Raw genomic sequence first — 21,987 nt, 5'->3', positions numbered from 1 at the left:
CATATTCGAAGCCATTTGTGAAACTACTATCGCTAAAAGCGCTGAGCGCTGTGGTTTCCATGATTTCCGAAGAGTTTTCGATACTGAGTTTTTGCTACTCACTCGAGCACCGCATGTTACGTTTTACGCGGTATTTCCACCGGAAAAAAAACAGAAGATCATGCATCACTAAGGCTAGAATTATGGGAGATTGTTTAGCTCAACACACTTAAACCATTTTACGGGATAAATATTTTCTGGGATTTAAGAAATTGTTTGCATGTAGCGAAACAGAACTAGAACATTTTCATTTTATTCTCTTCAAAAGGGACAAAATAAAATAAAATATATAGCTGTATACCCTTAACTTTGTTTAAACAAACTGTATCAATGTCAGTATGGTAATAATATAAATATTTTAAAATTACATAAGTTTGCATGTAAATATATTAATCAGTTATTTGTTCCTCTTGTAAAAAAAAAACTAACTTGTACCTTTCACCCCGAGATTGTCCAATTTATGTAGTTGGTTTATGATTAAATTATTATTTTCAAATATAAAAACGTAATTTATAGAACACCAAAAGTTTTAATTATTGTAATATGTAGAAATAATCAGAAAATTTAAATTAAAAAAATTATAATTAGGGTAGTGTTTGGATATTGGACATGCATTCCAGAAAATCATGGTGCAAATCCCTGACTCCTCATCCTAATTTAGATTGTTCATGGCTTCCCAAAAATCTCACTAAGAAAAAAGCTGGTATTGCTTCTTACAACAAGCGAAGCATATATATTTCAATATCCATGTTCTGTGTTCTAGACGTAAACCCCATATTAATTAATTTTTTTCGTCTTTCACATCGTAAAATGCTTGAACGACGCCCAAATATAATTTATAAGAAGGGAAAAAGTACTCGAATGTACTTAATTAAATTTTTTTCCCTATACACCACGCAATGTGGCCAGCGATATTTGCCTTTTTGATGTTAAAATTACAGCTATAAAGTAAATAAGTGTTGTCAAGTCTAAGGATTCTCTCTAGTTAAGTAATGTTTCCAGTCAGTACTAGGCGAAATATGTTTATTTATCATCAATAATATAAACCAAATAATGTGCGTGGAAGTCTGTACCTATTTGCTGTTAAGAACAAAGATTTACTGTTACAAAATCAGTGTACCCAGCTTGCCGAAACAACAGAACAGCCAAGATGGCCTACGTCTATTTACAAAGTGTACCAAAAAAAATTGGTTGTCTGTAAAGTCGGTTTACGGACGATAGTTTAACGTGACAACGTCATAAAAAAACATTGATGAAATGATTGCATACTTTTATGAATAAAATTGAATCATTTTTATTGAATTATCACTATTTTGTATGGATACAAAGAAGGTGTGAAATTAAATTTACAATTTAATTGATTAATTTACTTTTATTTGCACTCATTAATTCAAATATGTTTATTACTTTAACGAAGAGATTATTTTAACTATAACGTTTATACATGTTTGCTATTTAACTTCTTCCAATCTGCGTTATTCTGTTAAGGATAGGACGATGATAGGAAAAGTAGGAAACGAATGGGAGTGTTTCAAGTTTAATGTGCCTCGAAAAAGTCAAATCGATGGTTGTTCTAATCGAGTGGAAGAGAGATAGATGCGGTGCAAGCGTACAATGAGCGTAATGGGACAATGTGCGTAACGGGAAAAATTTTTCGTGCGTGCAGCCGGCGTTCATCGATTTATTAGACGTCACGTCAAAAATATTTTAAACGTTTTTTTTAATAATTGGAGCATTAACAGTATTTGGCCCAATAAAACAGATTATCGCTCTATATCAATCATACTCTATGCAACCCCTCTAGGAGTAATTGCTCCCACAAAGAACTTTTAAAGGATAATTATTTAGTAAGCAAAAAATGCACAATTCCTCGTGTTTTTGAAAACAGTAAACAACTATTGCTTTAATTTTGTATAACGTGTGTATGTGTGTTTGTTGACTCTCAAGTCACGCGACCTGAGTGGAAGAACCAATAACGGACGTGCTAACGATAGTGAACAATAATGTAAAAAATGACTTCTGAAAAAGTGCTACTAAAAAGACATAACGCAGTTCACTGGCGCTGCTACATAAATCTATGTGTTATAGCTAGAGACCGGAAAAATTCGCGGGTTCAATGACCTGTAGGATGAACTCCATAGTTCTACCTTTGAATATATATACTGTATAGAAGTCGCGAGTGGATAGGATTTACTCTACGTTTTTCAGAAGCGTATGATGAGCAGCTTTGGAACTTCACCGCTGCAGTGCGCTGCCGTAACGCCCTGTATCATCTTAGTTGTTATTTACACGTTAGAGCGCAGCACTGTCGCCCGCTGTCATTCCCCGCACCCCCCATCAATCATTCACTGCAGCTCAAGTTCGTTCAACGGGAGGGGGAAGGGGTGTTTGAAGAGTTCGACACTTGTCCGCTAGGGACCACCACAAGTCGATGCCCTAGAGATGGTGGCGATTGCGGCGGTGAATTAACCAACTACCTCAAAACCGTATTAGAAATTTTAACCTGGGCTGGCGACTTCTATACAGTATATATATTCAAAGGTTCTACGTACACTCGGTCAAATGTCACCCACTCATTGGCTGCTGTCTTGTGAGACGTCCCAACGTAGCAGCCTGTGATTCGATACAGCTTTTGTTGAGTGTTTCTCTTTGGCTCAGAGTCTTCTAGGTGAGTTGTGAGCCAATAGCAGAGGCAGCACTGAGGTATAACTATTTGTATTTTAGCCTATCGCGAAATGATTTCGCGAATTTTTCCGGTCTCTAGTTATAGCTAAAGAGAATAGAATAGACCCTAAATAAGGTGCTTAGAGAGTTATGTTGTTGTTATAGTTTATCTTAGGTGCATAGGATAATACTAAAAGGTTTGGTTAATGGGAAACTCCAACATTTAAGTGATTTCAGTAAGACCTTGCTTCGACCTGTAACCCCCATTGTAAGCGACAGTTAAGAGACGCTTAGTTGTTTATTTATATTCAAGTGAGTTGAGAACACTAAATTATAACGTGATTGAAAGATAAGTACGCTAACTACTAACAATAACAATACTACGGTGTAATATTCCTGTTTCTGCTACAAACTGACATTACCATTTATTAACACACGTCTGCAAGTGGTTAGTTTATACAATTTTGATGTCTACCACTGATTCTAACTAGTCGGAGCATATAAAAATTAACTGAATTGAATAAACTTAAATAGTGTTGTGCATTTTATTCTGAGTGAACACATTTTATAAAGATAAGACTTTTGTTTGATATGGTGCCCGTCCTAATTTCCTGCAATTTTTCAAGCTTGCGCCTACACAATAAGGCTTATGTATATATTTGTTCATACGAAACCTTGGATTGTAAATAATAATCCAACTTTGAAGTTTATAAAGATATTGGTTTACTAACATAATATTGTCAACTTCTTGTAGATTAGTATTTTTTTCCTAAAACTAAACCTACCCCTCTTAACCTCCTTAGGTGCGTAATATCGCAAAGTGGTAAAGAAATAATGTTAAGATTTATTATGTTTAATATTCTTGCCCAATTTTTTACGTTACACTTTATTACCTTGTGGGATACAAGTTTTGTTTTTAATGAAACACAACCTATCCTCTTTTCACCTCCTTAAAGGACGAATTCAGGAAAATTAAAAAAAAAGTACTATTACATACATGTTGGTAATTCTGTCTCTTACTTCTAGTTCTAGTATATTCTGAACTTAAAATTTTTCTTCTTAAAAATTTAACTATTTTACAATCGTTAGGTGTGGAATTTCGCCAAATGTTTAAAAGTGTTGATAGTTTTGGTAACCTTATTACTGCTAGCCGATGTATTTTTTAGTAGTTGTTTAGCTCCGGTTGTACATATGATTATTTATAAACCCTACCTTCCACTTTTTCTGTAAATGTATATAGCTTAGTATTTAAATGAGCTAAATATATTAATATTTTTAATAATATCATCAAAATCTGTCAAGTATTTTTCGATTAATGCCAAAACAAACAGACAAACTAACAAACAGATAAACATTTAAAAATTTTAAAAACTTAAATTTTTGATTAAAATATTTTTAATAACATTTATAAATTCTTGCTTTAACATTTCATCCAATATACATACTTTTTACCTCGAAAAGGTTTTTACTAGTATAGATAATTTTAACAAATCCCCTTCTTCTGTTAGAGTAAAATTTTTTGCAAACAAACGCACACAGAAAAAAAAATTATTTTTTGTTGTACTTACACAAAAGATTTCTTTGGATATCAGTTGCCAAGAAATAATTTTAATACTACAAGAAAACTACTGTACAATTTTACAACACATTTCTATGTTTACTTTTTTTCAGGCATAAAATTCCTTTTAAAACAAAACCAAACTTAAAAATGGTTAAATATTGATTGATGTTTAATGCATAAGAGAGAAAAAATATTTCATAATTAAAAATATTATGCTATCATATGTAATTATAATTATAATTATAATTATATCTTAAGATTATCTACTTAATAAAACAATAACTCTGACTTATTAACAGACAACGCACAGCCTAAATAGGTGGAACTAGAGATTTGAAATGTGGAAGAAATATTCCTTGAGTACCCTAGACGTGTGCTAAGGAGGGATTTTGTTTTTAATTCTACCCTTATAGGAGTGAAAAGTGGCGGTAACGTTTGTATGAAGAAACTTTTTTTTATGAGTTACAATGATAAGATTTTGTAAATATTCTCTTGAAAAGAATTAAATAACACGTGTTTCATTATTTATGATAATTCAACTCCTAAAGGGAGAAGTGAGGGGGGAGGGGGAGGGAAAGAGGTTGGGAGCTTCAAAGATCGAAATTTCCTGTGTTTGATCGAAAATCCCCATGGCAACGTATGTTGCATTGTTGATGCTTCCTTCGTCTCCGTGGCAACGGCTATTGCATTGTTGATGCATTCATAATCTCCGTTAAAAAATTTCACGGGGGCGGTAAAGATGAAAATTTCCCGTTTTTTTCAAGTGTTGGTGAAGTTCCTTATATTGCATAGCTATCAACGATGTTCACCAAAAATCCGCTCCCAGGTATGGTTAAGCCCGGACAATGCTGGGTACTTCTACTAGTTACTACGTTAAATACATTTACAAAAAATGTAGTCAAAATAAAAAAAAAATTAGAACGGTTTGTAAAGTATTGACAAAGCGTGACTGAAAGGGTTAGTTAGAGCAACGGCAAGAAAATGAAATAACCAGTAAGTCATGCGAAACCGATCCTTAAGCTCTGATTCGTTCCTTCACCGCCGGAGACTTCAAAGGCCGCAGACGGCCCGTGCCAGACAAGAGCAGGGATGGCGAAATACTTACACATATCGATATATCGTTTGAATTACATCGATGCCAATAAATCATCCGATTTTATAATATCGATATAAGACGTTTCATGTCATCGGAGTATTTAAACTTTTAACTTTGTTTGGTTCATTAAGAAATTAATATTTAAGTATTTGTAACATTTAGTTCTTGACATGTCTCTAACAAGATTTTTATAATGAAATTATCTAACAAAAGTTAAGCTCTTACAAGCAAAAAAAAATATTATCTTTACGTTGAAACGTTCATAAAAAAATATTTTCTCAAATACGTCCCTGAGAATGAGTCATCAGCATCAACGTGTGATTACATAACATTAAAAAAAAAAAATTGGGAGGTGGGTGTGGGGAGGTAACGTGGAAAATATGATTTTAAGCCAGATCGATATTATCGGGACAATAATTCGATTTTTTGGAAATCGATTCCGAATAATCGATTATTTGATCCGAAATATCGATTATTTTATTTTTCCCTTATCGTTATCGATATATTGTAGTTTTCTGGTGAGGTGGTCGATGTGGGTGGGAGGAAGGGCACTCACCCACGGAGACATGTCGTGCGTGTCGGCATTCCGGTGGTGGTAGTTTAGGATGAGTATCGTGGACACGACCGACGAGGCCACCATGAACATGATGCAGTTGAAGTAGGTTCCTGGAAACACCAGGGGACGCGATACAGCGCCTTCCGACCCGGGGCCGGGCGGACATCGAGTCCGCCGCGGGGGGATGCACGCACACACGCACACACGCACGCACACGCACGCACTCTCTCCTCGTACGAGACGAGGGGAAAGTAAACAAAAAAAAAAAGACAGAGGATAGTAGACACACATACAGAAAGAGAGACAGATATAGAGACAAACGTGGCATTAGGTATAGATACATGCCTACTCACATTTCCAGCCCGTGCAATTAATTTTTTTTTTTAATACATAGCACAGTGTAAAAACAGCACACGTGAGTATTTAATTATATATTTTTTTTAAAATATCAATTGGAATATTTTGAACACACAGGTGAGCGCATGCACTCAATAACTTCGCTTTAGATTCTTTTAAATATTGACTGAAAGCAAAAAAAAAAAATGTCTGCAACCTCCTAGCTTTCTCAGTCTCGCTTATAGTTTTAATCATACATATATATTTACTTTACATATTGAGCTGCTAACAAGGCAAAAAAGACCCCTGCCAGCACCGTGAGTTATTGACCATCCGAAATCAAAAATTTTGCAAACAATTTTGAGTTAAGAGTATTTTTTGCCTGTGTTATGCTAGTTAACACGAAAATACCGAGTGAAATCTCTTATAGACAAAACAAATTTTTTAAAATATATTTTCTTTGTTCCATTAATTTGGCTGAGATGTCACTCGGCACAACAAGTTACAGGATACATAATCATAATGAAGCTTCACAACACCCACAAATAACTACTTGTGTTTTTACTGTCCATCTACTTATACTGGTCTTTTTTTTATCTGTATTTACCTTTCACGGCAGATGATCAGTAGGAACGTTTAGAGGTCTATTTTAGGTTAGTTTAGACTTCCGGTTGTTACTTGGAGGCAGAGGGGGGCGCCATAGCACGAGGTTTTTTTTTTTCATTTCATGCGGTTTATTGTTCGGTTGTCCGTTAATTTTTTATAAAATAATTTATTTTGTGTTATCAGTTTTCAAAGTAGTGTCTTTTATATATATATTTCTGGAGTTAGGATCGGTTCGGTTGTGGGGAAGGAGAAGGAAGAGGGAAAAGGAGACACTTGCAGAACAAGAACAGCAGAGACCAGAGAAGCGCCATCTTGGAGATCTGTAAAACAATGTGTCAATTAGTTATTGTATTATTATGAGTGGATAATATCAGGTTTTTATTTTAGTGGAAGTTCTTTAATGGGTGCCAGGCGATCACACCAGGTTTAAGGGGGCGAGGCGCCCGTCACAGTTAAATGCTTTTAATGGATCAATTTTTTTTTGTTACAACATCCAACAATCCGTTTAGATCATACAAGTACAAGCTACCATTTTTTATAAAAGAAAAAAAGTTTTTTTTTTTTGCTAAGCATGCATAACAGAGGTACCATACGGCATCTTTAAAGGCAGTGGGCGCTAGAAGACATCGTGGGGGCGACAATATCGCATCGCCACCCGTAATCCGGGCTCACGATGACCCCTAAAGCCCGCCATGCAGCGACAGATCTCAGTCAAAGCAAGAGAGAGAGAAAAAAAAGGGGGACAGCAAGAACTGAAATACACTAGGAAGATAAAGAACACAAAAACCAAGTGGGCAATCATTTTGAGATTTCATTCCAAGAGCATAAGGGGGCTGACCTAGTAAAGGGATAGCTTCTGAAGTCTGCGGTAAAGCGTCAGCGATCATGAGAGAAAATACAGACAGAGATAGGAGGATTGTTACCCCTGGAATAAGAAAATGGCATTGAAATCTTTTGTGCTTTTTCTCACAGTTTCGTTATATATATATATATATATATATTTTTTCACTCTTGTGGCACACTCCTTCCCCTAGGAAAACTCTGCTTACATGGCTAAGTGCATCTATTTTTGGTGTTTGTGTTTGTAGAGGTCGCTCCTCGCTAGCAGCAAACAAACAGAGAGAGAGCACAGCGCAGTAAACAAAAGGACACCTGCCAGGACACAACATCGCCAGCAGAGCTGATCCTCCGTACCGGCCGCAGGATTGCCAGCATTTGAGCTTTGAAATGCGTCAGAAAGTTGTGGTCGCCTGAAAGACTAGCTAGTGAGAAGATGCACACGTCAAATGTGTAGTTAACGGTTACAGTTTAAAGAGGAGATACTTAACCAACTCTCTACCACCAACTTTTTTTTCCCTTCCTTTCTTTAAAATTTATCTCAGCTCGAATTTACCACTCGTTTAGTCACGCATCTTTCAGCTCGGTCACAATTTTCTTCGGTGTTCATGTTGGCAAAACTGCAAGTGAGAACTCAGCTCGGAACACTAGACAGAGCATCAGAAGAATAGGGAAGGTTCCAAGGTACCTAACACAGGCATTGAATCTGACACTTGAGGCAGGGTCTCTGCAACCAAGTTATGGAACACCGTAAGGGAAAGGAGTATGGTTACGCCTGGAACAGACAAAACAAGGATTAGATGTTGTGAGCATGCGCGCGCCGTCTCTCACTCCCCAAACAGTCGCCCTCCGAACGTTACTTTCCTTCCCAAACATTCAAGTCTCTGTCACTCCTGCTCGTAGACATCAACACGACACCAACAATAACTTACACAATTTCTTTTTTTTTTTTGTGACTGACCACAGCTACTTCGAACTGAAGAAAAAAGGTAAGCGGAACAAAAAACAAAAACAAAAAATGAACTTGTGCTGCACTCTAGTTGGGGAACAAGCACAACCATGCGACACTTAGGCAAACGCTTCGCCCCCTCACCCCATGACAAGCCTGGTTCCCCGCCCTTATGCCTAAACCACAATGTTACAGTTATGATTAGAGGGTTTTAGAAGGTGTAGCATTGCCACATCCTACAAAACTGACTGGAGATTATGGCTGCAAAATAATGTTAAAATTTATCATGTTTACTCTTGGATATTCGAAAACATAAGTTTCTAGTTAATTGTTACGATTAAAAATTACTTGTCAGAATTCATTATTATTAGTTTTACATCGTTTCGAACAAGTAAAGTTTTTTAAAATTAATTTTAATTTTTTTTCTCGAGAAAGTTGGTATTTCATAAGTGAGTTTTGTCTTCAAGAATCAAAATAAAAGAGTAAAAACCTTCATTTTGTACTCACCTTGGGTCTTGATATACATCTTCGTCTTAACAATCTTCGTGACTAAAATTCTTAGGAAGATCACAATACTGGTTCTAGCTTATCAAAGTTAGTAATTTTCCCGACATGCAATCATCTTTTTTTTTGGCAATCGGCTGTGATAAGGACCAGGGTGGAGGTATATATTGTATCAATAGCCATTTATAAAAGGATATGATTTATTATTACAATAGTGGTATGTACTTTCATGATTATGTGTACTGTTACGCATTTACACATAATTTCATAACGTTGTTTGCTAATATATATCTTAGATTCAGCGTCACTTATGAAATACTGGTTGATTTGTCAGTTTAAAAATGTTAGAAGTATGCCCAACGTAAATTTGATAACATAAAAATATGTAAACTAACAGTAACAATATCGCGTAAGTAAACATATCGTGAAACGGTGGGCATATTGCATTTCAATGTTATTGATTTTTGGCGGTGTTATGCAGAAACATTTGACGGTTGTAAGATTGGATGCAAAATTTAATACGGATTCATACGATTTGTATTTTTTTCCTTATTTATTTGACTAGCAAGAATCTTTCTTATATATATATATTTTTTTTTTATGGAGTTCATACTTTTACAAATAGTTGTCGTTAACTTTCTGTTTGATATCTCTTGTTGCTACATCTGACTAGCTGACATAACCTGATACCGTAACAGCTGTTTATGACTAAAAGCAAAGTCAGGGGTGAAGGGGCTTGCGTCAAATAAATAAATAACACATGCCAGTTGGTTTGAAAGTTTCCACACTGCAACTGCCAGTTTCTGCCCTGAAACATGTTCAAAAAGGCTGTTAGTAGTGAAGATTGCGACTCTTGAGGGATAAAAGTTGAGGAAGAAGAAAAACTTTGTTACACAACGGAGATTATGGTCTCAACTGAATAATTTCAGAAAAATGCTATCACAGTGTACAAGTTGAAATACACGTAATACATTACATAATTAACTGACTGGCTAGTTTATCAATGGAGTGATTCTTACAAAATCACATCTCTATGTACTTCTGTACACATTTGGTTTCTTATTTATTTTTCTGATAATACTAGTATAATGACCAGAAATTACTAACTGAATTGTTAACCAAACTGGAACCATTTCTGGGTCGGGTAATTATATTATGAAAGTAGCAATTGATATTGAGGTTCAGAATCTGGTGTACAGTTTTAGTGCAAGATGGAGTTCCAGTTTGACTATTGACCAACTTTATAATCAAAACATTCCAAGTTAATCAGACTTACCTAAGAGCAGTTCTATATTTAAAAAAATCACATAGTAATGGAAGCGCCACTTACCAAGGCATTAGTAATGATATTAGTAAATTTAATATATACAATCATGTAATTATAAATAAATTTTGTATAATTATCTTTAATCGTACTCCACTGATAGCAAATGTGCATATTCAACATTAAAATAACTTAAGTGATAAAAGCAGTCTGTACTTAAATTTATTCAGTTTGACCATGGGATTGAAAATAAAATAAAAAATTCTGGTACACAGAAAATGTTAAATATGTGGATATCCTTATATTAAAAGTATAAACAATAAAAAAAAATTGTATTTAGTACGAGATAACAATATAGGTCACACAGTTTTGTTGCACTTACTTCTTCAGTTCTGATTACCTTACTCAAAATTTCCAGCTATGTTAAAAAGTGTGAATTGTCCTAACTGCAAGAACAGACGTCACAGAGTTGCATGAGAGGATCTCACATCTGCGAAAGTACGTACCTAGAAACCATCACGGAGTTTTCCGGCTCAAATGCTTCTGCATATTTGTGGTTTGTATTGCAACCAAAGAGGCAGATAGTGCGAAATAGACCAAAATGGTGGAAAAAAAATGGACTGAGAAATGGAATGGGAAAACCTGGTAAGACTATCACTAGCCGAAACAAAAAAAAAATCGTAGACGTAACGAATTTCATTGCGCTTTTCAGTCTTGCGTGCTGAATCATTAAGGTGATGTCTTCTCGGAGATATTCTGGAGTTTTGTACCCGCTATCTGGCGAAGAAGGTCCCTGGTGTGATATTTCAACAGTTAAGAAATTTAAATATACACATTTTAGTTGGCAACGTTTTCGTATACATGAATCTATTTCCAATTACATTCTAATCGCTCTTCTTTTGGAAATAGTATCTTCTTTATTTGCTCTTAGCATTCAGCAAAAAACACGGTTTTATTCGCGTTATTGCATTAGGACAGAGCATGATACACAGATTCCTACCGTACCATCTGTTCGTAACTGTAAGAACCATACATGTTTTACAGTAACAATATTTTACAAACCATGGATTTCTTTGGATAATTTTTTTTTACTAACAATTTCGAAATATTCTTCTCAAGAAATAAATTCATCTTGTTGACATTAATCCACGCCATCTTAAAACTTCCATATTTGAGTTTCAGGCAAAACAACAAGCAAGCAAGCAAGCAAGAAAGAAAAAAAAAACTTGTAGTGAAACTGAAATGGCTTGCGTCAGTGATGTTTAAAATTGTACATAACTGATGGTTTGGTGGGAAACCACACTTTCCCCCAATCTTTCCACGTAGTGAATTATGTAGTTGGCATTTTCTTCGTGGCGTTATTCATGGCACTTATAATCTCATTCACCCACAGTTTTCATTTTGTATTTTACGCATGGTAAGCTTACGTCATCAATTATAATTTTTCGAGTTGGGTTATCACACTCACTTTTCACTCCTCGTTGAAACACACGCTGCAGTCTTAATTCGCGTGAATTTGTTCCATTGTTTTCAAAATTTATAATTTATATTAATGTTGCAAACTGTTTTACTTTAATTAATTTTAAAAAAATGTGTGAAATTTCTTATTTTGAATGAATTAGCTGCGATATGCGCTACAAGATCATTCGCTTTTTTCCGAAGCCGAAGGTTTATGTTAAGGGACAATTTTTTGTTGTTGTTTTCCTTAACGGATGTTTTTTACTAACATTATGATTTTGAGTTTAGTTATTTATACTTGCTAGAATACAAAGCAGAAATTATTTTTTTTTATATAGCATCTAGTATTTCCACAGAGAGTAATGGATCAGTGTCTCAAGGAATAATACGTTTACTTTTATGAACACCACAAGTTATTTACAATATGTACAATGTTTGCATGCCATGGTTATAGTTACATAGTTGCGTGTGTGGTTAGTTGGTCGTATTATGGGTTACATTACAAACTGCATTTCTTATACAAGTATTTATACACGTATTTTTTTAATGCACCGAAAGAAATTTTTTAATCAGCGCGAGTTAAAAAAAATCAGTTTTTTTTTACGATCGCTGTGTTTTTTTTTTTTTGCGTTCATATCATAAGTAAAACTTTTGGATGCAAAAATGTCGCAGAGGGGGAGAAAACAATTGAAGTGGTCATAATTAAAAATAATAGGTATGCCAATATAAATAAACCACTTAATTACGTATCGTTTAAGTCTTTGTAATAAGTTGTGCGGGATGTTTTTGTTGGATAAGTTAGCACTATTTGCGTAGCCTCCTCTTTTAATCGTGTTTAAAATGGACTGTTTCTTGGTTTTAGCTTTGAATATATATACTGTATAGAAGTCGCCAGCCCAGGTTAAAATTTCTAATACGGTTTTGAGGTAGTTGGTTAATTCACCGCCGCAATCGCCACCATCTCTAGGGCATCGACTTGTGGTGGTCCCTAGCGGACAAGTGTCGAACTCTTCAAACACCCCTTCCCCCTCCCGTTGAACGAACTTGAGCTGCAGTGAATGATTGATGGGGGGTGCGGGGAATGACAGCGGGCGACAGGGCTGCGCTCTAACGTGTAAATAACAACTAAGACGATACAGGGCGTTACGGCAGCGCACTGCAGCGGTGAAGTTCCCAAGCTGCTCGTCATACGCTTCTGAAAAACGTAGAGTAAATCCTATCCACTCGCGACTTCTATACAGTATATATATTCAAAGGTTTTTGGCAAGTACGTGTTTGACCTCGACATCTTTTCCCCTTCCCCTGAGAGACACTAGCATGCGTTTCCGCGAACTGGCGGCAGGTAAACGCAAGGCACCCGGGACCGGGGAATAGTCTGCAACGGTGAGTGGGTCGTGCTATAGAGGAAGGAAGGGGAGAATTGTTGTGCAGTGCAGCTGGTTCGGTTGAAGCTCCAACAGGGTGTGTTCGGGGGTGGTGTTTCGGCGTGAGAAAAAAAAGGATGGTGGGGGGTAGGGGGTAGTGAAAACTGAAAAAAAAAGGAGGCAATACCCTCTGCAGTCCAAGTAGCAAAGCTGGGTTCGCTTGTTGGACGATTGTTATATTAAACTTTTAAAATTTAGTTTTCGTTACCTATGAGCGGTCTTTCTGAAGTCGGAGGCATAGTTTCGGCGACCATGTTTAGGAAAAACGTGAGAGAGAGCAGTACGGTCACATCTGTGGGGTATAGAAAAACAAGACAGTAGGCAAGCTGACCAAACAGCATCAACAAATACACAGATTAATAAGGATGGTTGCATTTCTAGAGTCTTGGAGGAGCATAATAGATCAGGATATGCTGTATCTCCATTAACTTGGTGACCATCATAAATTTTCTTTTTTTCCTCCCTCATTTACCCTTTATCCATCTGCAGATAATAATAATAATAAAAAATAAATATGCAACAAAACTTTAACTAACGTTTAGGATTTCTCGGAAAGCAATGGTTCTCTTTGGCACAAAAAATTATCATTCACAAAAACACAAATCATGTAACTTATAATATAATTTTCGCTATTATAGGTACTATGAATTACGTATTTAAAAAAAACTTAACATTTACAGAAGCATTGTGTTACAAAAATGAATCCATTAAAACACAAAATTTATTATTAAATTAAACAAAAAAAACTTTTTACGAATTCATTAAATCTAAATTTAAAAACTATAACGCAGATTTTTCTGAAAATAAATATCTTGTATTGAGTTTAAAAATTGACAAAAATTATAACTTTTTTACAGTATGAAAATCGCGTTGAAAACCTTTTGAACAAAAAACATTTTAAATTTAAAATTTCTGAAGTTCTTCTAACATTTAGTGTTTCTATTTTAAATTAAAATGAAAACAAGTCCAACCGCATTGCACTTTCGTAGAAAAAAAAACTTTGTAAAAACTTGTTTTTAATAAATCAACGATTCTTTCGAAATTCTCTGCTAAGAAATAACTATCTGGTGCATTTTCATTTGTAAAACTTACTAATTTAAAGAGTATTTTTTAACGAAGTCAAAAAACAAAACATAATTCGAGTAACAGATATAATTCTGTTTATGTCCTTTCATTGCTTTCATCTATCTTCCCGTAAAAGTGGAGTTAAAATAAAGTGTGGCTTCCAAGTAATTCTATGTATAACTCGTTTTACAGTACTTAAGTCCATTAAATGTTTACTAGATTTGTTCCAAATGAAAAAAAAAAAACTTTTATTCACATTAAAATGTACTATTTACGAAAAACAAAAATAAAGATATTTGATTGTTTGGATTAGTTCTTTTGGAACAAGTGGCTCAAATGATGAACCAATACCTGACAATAATGAGAACATAATTTATTCACTTCAAAATTTCAATATAGATATATCATAATAAAAATACCTAGCTAATCATTGCTATTGTCAACATGACACATTTTTTGCTCACTGTTGCCAAGTGGACGTGTAAAAACTAATTAACCGATTCACCTGTATGAACTTCGGGAGAAAAAAATTCTGAAGTAAAAAAAATAGCCTTTATTGAAAATACTAAATTAATTACAAGTTTTTAAAAGTAATGACAAAATTTTCAGAGATAAATTTCAATCATATATTTTGTAGTACAAAAATATATTTATTGTATTAATAGAACTTACTTTAAATAATAAATAAATTCGGTATTAATATAAGAGTGTTTGATATTTTTTCTTAGACATTATGTAAAAAAATGTTAACAAAAAAATTAATAAATCCTTTCTTAGCTTACAAAAAATATATATTCAATATTACATGAAAATTAAAAAGATCGTTCTAGATGATGAAATGTTAGAAAAATGCATTGAAGGAACTGATTTTGCTTTAGTATATTCTCAAAATAATCATGTGTCACTGTCAATTATATAGCATTATATTTTCAGTTCTACAAAAAATAGCAGGGCTCAAACCATAGAAAGTTAACTATTTCAAGGAAGACGATTATAGTTAAGTTTTTTAAATTGAATTATACCTATTAATAATAAGATTTTGTTAAAAAACGTAAACGAAAATGTGGAATATTCAGATAAATGATAAAGTGTTTTAAGCTTAATGTCAGTGATATGTAATTTATTTAGGTAAATATTTCTAACCTGTTTGACTAAAATATACGAAAAATCTCTAAAAATAATATAAATCTATAAGTAACAAAAAATAAGACTGTACATTCATTAAAATATTTAGTAAAAAATATTTTCTAATTTAAAGGGGATATAAAAAATATCTTAAAGATATGTACTAACGTCCTATATCTTGACTACCTTTGTACTTTGGTTAAGTCGGCTTGTTTGATTTGTACACATTACCGCACATTCCATTGTTTACACAAACAAAATTTACTGTTGGTACTTGAAGGAATATAACAAGGCGTGACAATTTGTTAGGATAGAAGGCATGGCTTCCAAATTACTGTTGGATTATCGACACAATTGATTGATTTATCATTGTTTCGTTGTCTTTGAAGAATGTCTTAAAGGATGAGAGGGAGGCAGAAAAGAAAATTCCAAAATGGCCACAATTTAAGTGGAATGAGAGAGCAAGATGTTCAGAACCACTGTGCTCCCCCTACTTCCTTCCTTCTCCGACCTTTACCGCAGGCATCCTTTAAGTCTGCTACCTGCAGAGAGAAAAACACACTCAAGCACTTAATGAAAAGCTCAACAAAAAAAAAAGAATTTTTAGCTCGGTTGTATTGAACAGAATAGCAGGGCACAAGATAAAGAGATGGTTGTTTCTACATAGGTTAGAAATCGTTAACAGCAAAGAGAAGTTCGTTTTCATAAAAAAAAAATATAAATCTTTGGCGTGAGAAGAAAATACAGTTTTCAAGACTCATTTTGTAAATAATTATGTTAAAAGCCGTCGTAGTTCATTTGAATAATAATCACGGTGACAATGTAACTTAGTATTGTGATAACCATGAAAACTTCACAAATACTCCCACGAAGGCAAAATAAGCCATTAATGTTTTAAAGAAATTCTAATACACTTATTTCTTTCCCATTATTATGAATATTTCCGTAATATTCTCGCAAACATACAGCTGAATCTCCTAAATAATATTTTATGATTGTTGTAAATTATTTCTTAAACTAATTGTTTGAAAAAGATTTACTAGTCATTGCATTGTCATTTTTTCATGGAAGTATTTTGAGTAAGGCCTATTAGTATAATTAAAATTTAACATAAATAAGTCTTTCTATAGTAAATCTTACTAAAAGTAGAAGAGAAATTATTTTTTTATTTTGGTTTTTCAAAATCTTATTTACTTATTTAAATTTATTTCTAAGAAGTGTAATACGTTATCTATTTTCATTGAAGCTCTGTTCAAAACGAAAATCAGCTTGGATTAGCATGCAACGGTTTATCTTTCAACGACGCTATTCTTACAATTTAACTCTGAATATTGACTTTCTGTAGGGAAACGAATGTTCATAAACTGATTAATTTTAGTAAATGATCGAGGTACGTTTCGTTTTGCCTGCGGCGGTACTGCCGTTACATATTCTTAATGTACCATCATTTGTAGTCAGATGGAAGATAACAGAACGCAACATAAACGTTTGCAAACGAAACACTTTTTTTAATCCAAGCAAATAAGCAAAATATATATATATTTTTTAAATTTTCTTTGTGAGTTAAACTCAGCTAAATATTCATCTCCCGGTATCTTTGGACTTAATGGCAAAATATCCGTAGACAGCGCATTCGTAAAGTAATGTATTGTGGCCCTTGACGAGACAAGAAAGCTTGAGTTTATGCTTCAAACTCACGTCTACATTAACAGCAGATCATGAAAAACACCATACTGAAGCTTTGCTCAAAAAACTTCCATGGAATCCTCCGCCTCTGAGGTGTTAATTAACCATTTCATATTCTGAAAAAAAAATACAGTAATATTGATTGACATTAGGAATACTCTATGAACAATTCACTTCGGACAAGTATACATAACCGACTAAAAACGTAGATTGCTTATGCATCATTAATACAGAGCTTTAGCCTAAGCTTACTACTTACTATTGATACATTAACATGCCTGGAATGCTAAGCAGAAAATGCATGATGAACAAACAGCAAGGAACAATACATCATTTGAAAAAGAAATCATTTGTATATATCCTTTGAAGAAAATTTAATCAACAAGAAATCTCTGTTTTTAAATGCATATTCATGTTTGTTCATGGCAACAAGAATATGTAAAACATGAAGTAAATGGTCAAATACGTACACTATTTGCTATGCACAACAATAGATACTGATAAATCACAAATGCAATAACATATCCAATCACAAGCACAAACATATTAAAGGAGTTACACAAACAACCAAGTTTATACGTGAATGTGAACAGTACTTATTCCTTTTTTTCACGGTCCAAATCAATCTTTCACCTGGGTAGGACAGAAATTGATAATTTTTTTTTTAATGTTCAATTTTATATTTCCATTTTCTTCTAGCGCTGACTGGGCGTTTCAAAATCAACATAAAACCCAAAAATTAAAATAATAAAACTGTTGTAGGCAGAAATGAAAACACAAAACAACTTTGCACATACTAAGCACATGAAATAAATTTTTGAAAGAAAAAAAAAATCACGGTAAAACAAAGACTCGAGTTTTTTTAAAAAATAACATTTTACAAATTGTCCTTGTTTTTGGCAGCTTTGTATTTTCACGTCAGGTTTAGGGAATTTTTTTTATTATTTTTTTATTTTACAACGTCTGTTTTATTTATTTATTTTTTTTTTTTTGTGGGCGCGAGCTGCGCTTTTGCTTGTTCCTGGGAAGCATAGACAGAAGATTCATACAAGAGAAGGCGAGAGAAAAAAAATATGAGAAAGGAATGTCAGGGGTTTAGGAACTTCGATTTGCGATCAACTTCCGAAGATGGCGCCCCCTTCTGCCCGCCAAATACTCTGGAACCGAATAGTTCATTTTTTTCTTTTCCTTTTTTACCTAATAGAGGAACAGCATCAGAAGTAGCGGGCATCGTTTCCGCCACCATGTTTAGGAAAACCGTAAGAGAGAGAAGGATAGTTACACCTGAAAGGAGAACAGAAACAAAGAAGTGAACAGACAGACGGACGGGAAAAAAAAAATATTTTTTTTTTCCCCTTTTGGTGTTGTCGTCCCCACAAAAACACACACACATTTCCTTCAACTTACAAAATTTAAAACAGAAATTACTTTAAACAAAAATTGAGTTTAACAGAAGAAACAAGTCATTCTCGATGCAGACATGAAACTTGACGTTCTATTGTTTCAAGCGCCATTTGACTTTCCAAGTAAAAGCCCTTTGTCTTACGTGAAATCAAATGATGCAGGTAAGTCTGATTGAATTAACACTAGAAAATGTGTTTCGTCAGTAAAACATACAGGTCGATATCGGACGAATGATTAACAGTGCTTTTAAAAATAACTTCATTAAACACTAAATAAGTAGAACACATGTGTGTAGTGAGTGAAACAAATTTTTTTTACCTAGAATAATTTTTACTCAAGATTTAATTTTTCTTTTAAATGAGCGTAATTTTTACATCATTATGGCATTGTATTTGAATTCATAATGTTGCTTTGAATTTATTTTTCTCTATATTTAAACTTAATCTAAAGGAAAGTAGTTTCATGTGCATCGACAAAGTTTGTTATTTAAGATTAATTAATTTTTTTTTTTTACCTAAAATGACTAGGGCCTGGACTTGTTTCCATTTTTTATATTGTTTTGTTCATATCGATATCGGTTTAGCTTTCATATTTATGTTTAAATATTTTATGACTTTTTAAAAATGTTTTGGAGTTTTGCTGAATAGGGCAGGGGTGATAGCCGAGAAGGGATAGTTTGTGTAGTTCTGGCAAACAAAGTCTGCCTCTCTTGGACCTTGCTGATGAGTCTGAAATCAACCGTAGATCATATCACTTACCGAGCTTTTTTTTTTCTTGAAGGACCTGCTTCGCATTTCTCCACAAGCGACTCTTGGCACGAAACACGCCGTTTCACACAAACACCTAAACTTTTTTTTTTGGAAACCAGTCACCTTAAGTCACCGGCATCAACTAATAAGCTATTCAGCCAAGAATCGCTGGCAGTGAAGAGCGGGCTAAATAACCAAAATATATCCTAATCTCCAAAATTCTGGAAGGAAATGGTAAATGCACAATGATAGCTTACATTCATGTCACTGTACAAGTACGTCTTAGTGGAAGCATTATTAAACAAATTATTTAGGAAGTCTTCATTATTATGAATATATATTTTTTAATTATTGGTTTAAAGTGTATTTTTTTGTAATTGAGTTAGTAATTTTTTTTAAATAAAAATTAAGGTGAAGATTTCTAGTTCGTTAATCGAAGTAAAATATATATGTATTTTAAACAAAAAAATATAGGAAGTTTGGAAAATAAAACCACAAGAAAACCTGTTACCTTTGTAAACCATTGTTCCTAAAACAAATGAATGAAATTAATGAATGTAAAGAGAAATGATACTCAAGGTGGGATGGGGGTCACGCCAGCGCACGCCAGTGAAATAGATAACACGAGAGGGGAGGAACTGATAACAATCGACGGTTGTCCGTTGCCCGCAGCGACGCTGGTGAAGGCTGCAAGAGAAGCACAATGGGTTACAGACTCAAAAAAAAAAAAAAACTTACAAACACCGGGTCATGCAAAGCTTGTGGGGTTGTCAACGGGGAACCAAAAACTAAAAAAAAAATATCAGTAATCAGTTGGCAACAGAAAACGTAACATGACCGCAAGCTACGATAGGAACACACCGCAAGGCCTTCCAAGTGTTGCGTCACTCTCAGAGCTCCAATGCAGTGCTGTTTGAATATTATTTTTGAATCATTTTTTTTACTCTTAGTGGGCCTTCGAAATTTTAAACGTCAGCCATTTAAAGAAGGCTGTTAAGTATCGTTAATTATTTTGCTACTTCAATTCCAGGTTTCTACCCATGGCTTCAAATAATTTTCATCGTTAGGAGTTAATGAAAGCATTCAATTTATTTAACGTGTTTCATATACTTAAAAGGCAAATATATTTTTTTTCTTTTCAACCCTATCATGAACTTCGAACTCGCAACCGTTCGTGTAAAACCATTGTCGTGAAACTCTTTAGGATATTGCTCATAAATCCATACATTTTTGGCTAGCCCAAAAGTTTTTTTCTTCCAATTGTTCCAATTATTTTTTTTATTGATTTATGAATAATAGCCTATAATTAATAGTTTGACGACTACGAATGGTTAATTGAAAATTTGAATAGGCTTTTCATACCCAATTAATGCTGACTTGATGTAAGCTTTTGGACATACGCCATTGCTTTAGCAATGGCGTATGTCCAAAAGCTTACATCAAGTCATGCACTCCCATTGCACAAATCTTTCAAAGATAATACCAATTAATGCTGTTGATTGGAATACATTTTTTTTTCGATAAAAAAAATTTAGTAAAAAAAAATCAACGATATTTAATTTACAAAAAAATTAATTTGAATCATTAAAAGAACGCTAAATTAGAATAATCAAAATAATTTAGGTGCCTTGTCCCTTGAACACCGGGAGAATCAACTGATGAACCTCACAATCATGTTTGCGAGCCCATGTCGAGAGGAAGGGAGTTTCAGGCCTCGCCTGCAGAGAGCTCTGTGGTGCGCGCGCAGTCAGCAAAGACCCGGGTCCCCGTCGTGTGCCCTCCAGCGCACACACGGGACCCACACACACGTGGAAAACCCCGCACGGGACGTTACTGTACCTAGTGTCAGTTTCTCCCCACACTCGTGGGGAAGAGTGAACCCAAGCAGTGTCATGGACGAGATCATGACACAAGGAACGATCAAATTCACCATGTAAAACAGGGTCCTTCGTCGGATTTGCACGGCGAAAGTAATGTCTACGTATGGCTCTGGACAGCAAGCATATGTTTTAGTGTTCTTTTTCCCAGGCATGCCTGAAATATATCACAAAAAAAAAGGGAATAAAAAGTAGGTATAGAATACAAAAAAAAAAAACTCAATCAAAAGTGAAAAAAAAGCCAGTCTTTGAACAAAAAGATTGGCTGAAGACAGGAGTAGAAATGAGTGCGAGAGATATTACCTAAAGATAGTTTTTCGCCCGAGTCCGGTGGTAGAGTAAAGCCCAGGACAGCCATGGACGCGATGAGAACGCATGGAACTATAAGGTTGAAAAAGTAGTAGAGTGTCCGGCGCCGTATGATTATGATAAAAGTTATGTCTATATAAGGTTCGGGGCAGCAATTGTAGTGAATTTCGTTCCTTTTCCCAGGAACACCTGGAATGAAGAAATAAAAGAAAGGACAGGGGCAAAGACGGAAAAAGCTCTCAAGGAAAAGAAAACTCAACGAACAAACAAAACGATGCATTCAAAGAAAGTGGAAAACAAAATGTTTTTTAATTTATAACTTCATATGTTAGCCACTCCAATTCCAATCAGTTGATTTATTTTGTGCATGTTTAATCTGTTGTTTATTTATTTTCGTAGTTTTAATATTCAGAAGACAGCTACGTCCCGCTACCAGCGGGCAAGAGTTGTCTGAATATGCCCGTCACTACAAAAGCTC

At 34.4% G+C, this 21,987-nt stretch overlaps 1 protein-coding gene across 1 annotated transcript in view; it reads right to left on the bottom strand.

Moving 5' to 3' along the window:
* Positions 1–21,987, bottom strand: part of LOC134539917 (neuronal acetylcholine receptor subunit alpha-7-like) — an 85,839-nt gene that overhangs the window by 14,189 nt on the left and 49,663 nt on the right. Inside the window, 4 exon segments of the mRNA XM_063382268.1 lie at positions 5,917–6,026; positions 8,384–8,470; positions 18,368–18,454; positions 21,504–21,698. Coding sequence (XP_063238338.1) covers positions 5,917–6,026; positions 8,384–8,470; positions 18,368–18,454; positions 21,504–21,698 — 479 coding nt within the window.

This window comes from Bacillus rossius, chromosome 16, assembly GCF_032445375.1.
Source record: "Bacillus rossius redtenbacheri isolate Brsri chromosome 16, Brsri_v3, whole genome shotgun sequence".
NCBI classification, from domain to species: domain Eukaryota; kingdom Metazoa; phylum Arthropoda; class Insecta; order Phasmatodea; family Bacillidae; genus Bacillus; species Bacillus rossius.
Note: the sequence above shows the minus strand (reverse complement) of the source record. Positions and strands in the feature narration are given on the sequence as shown.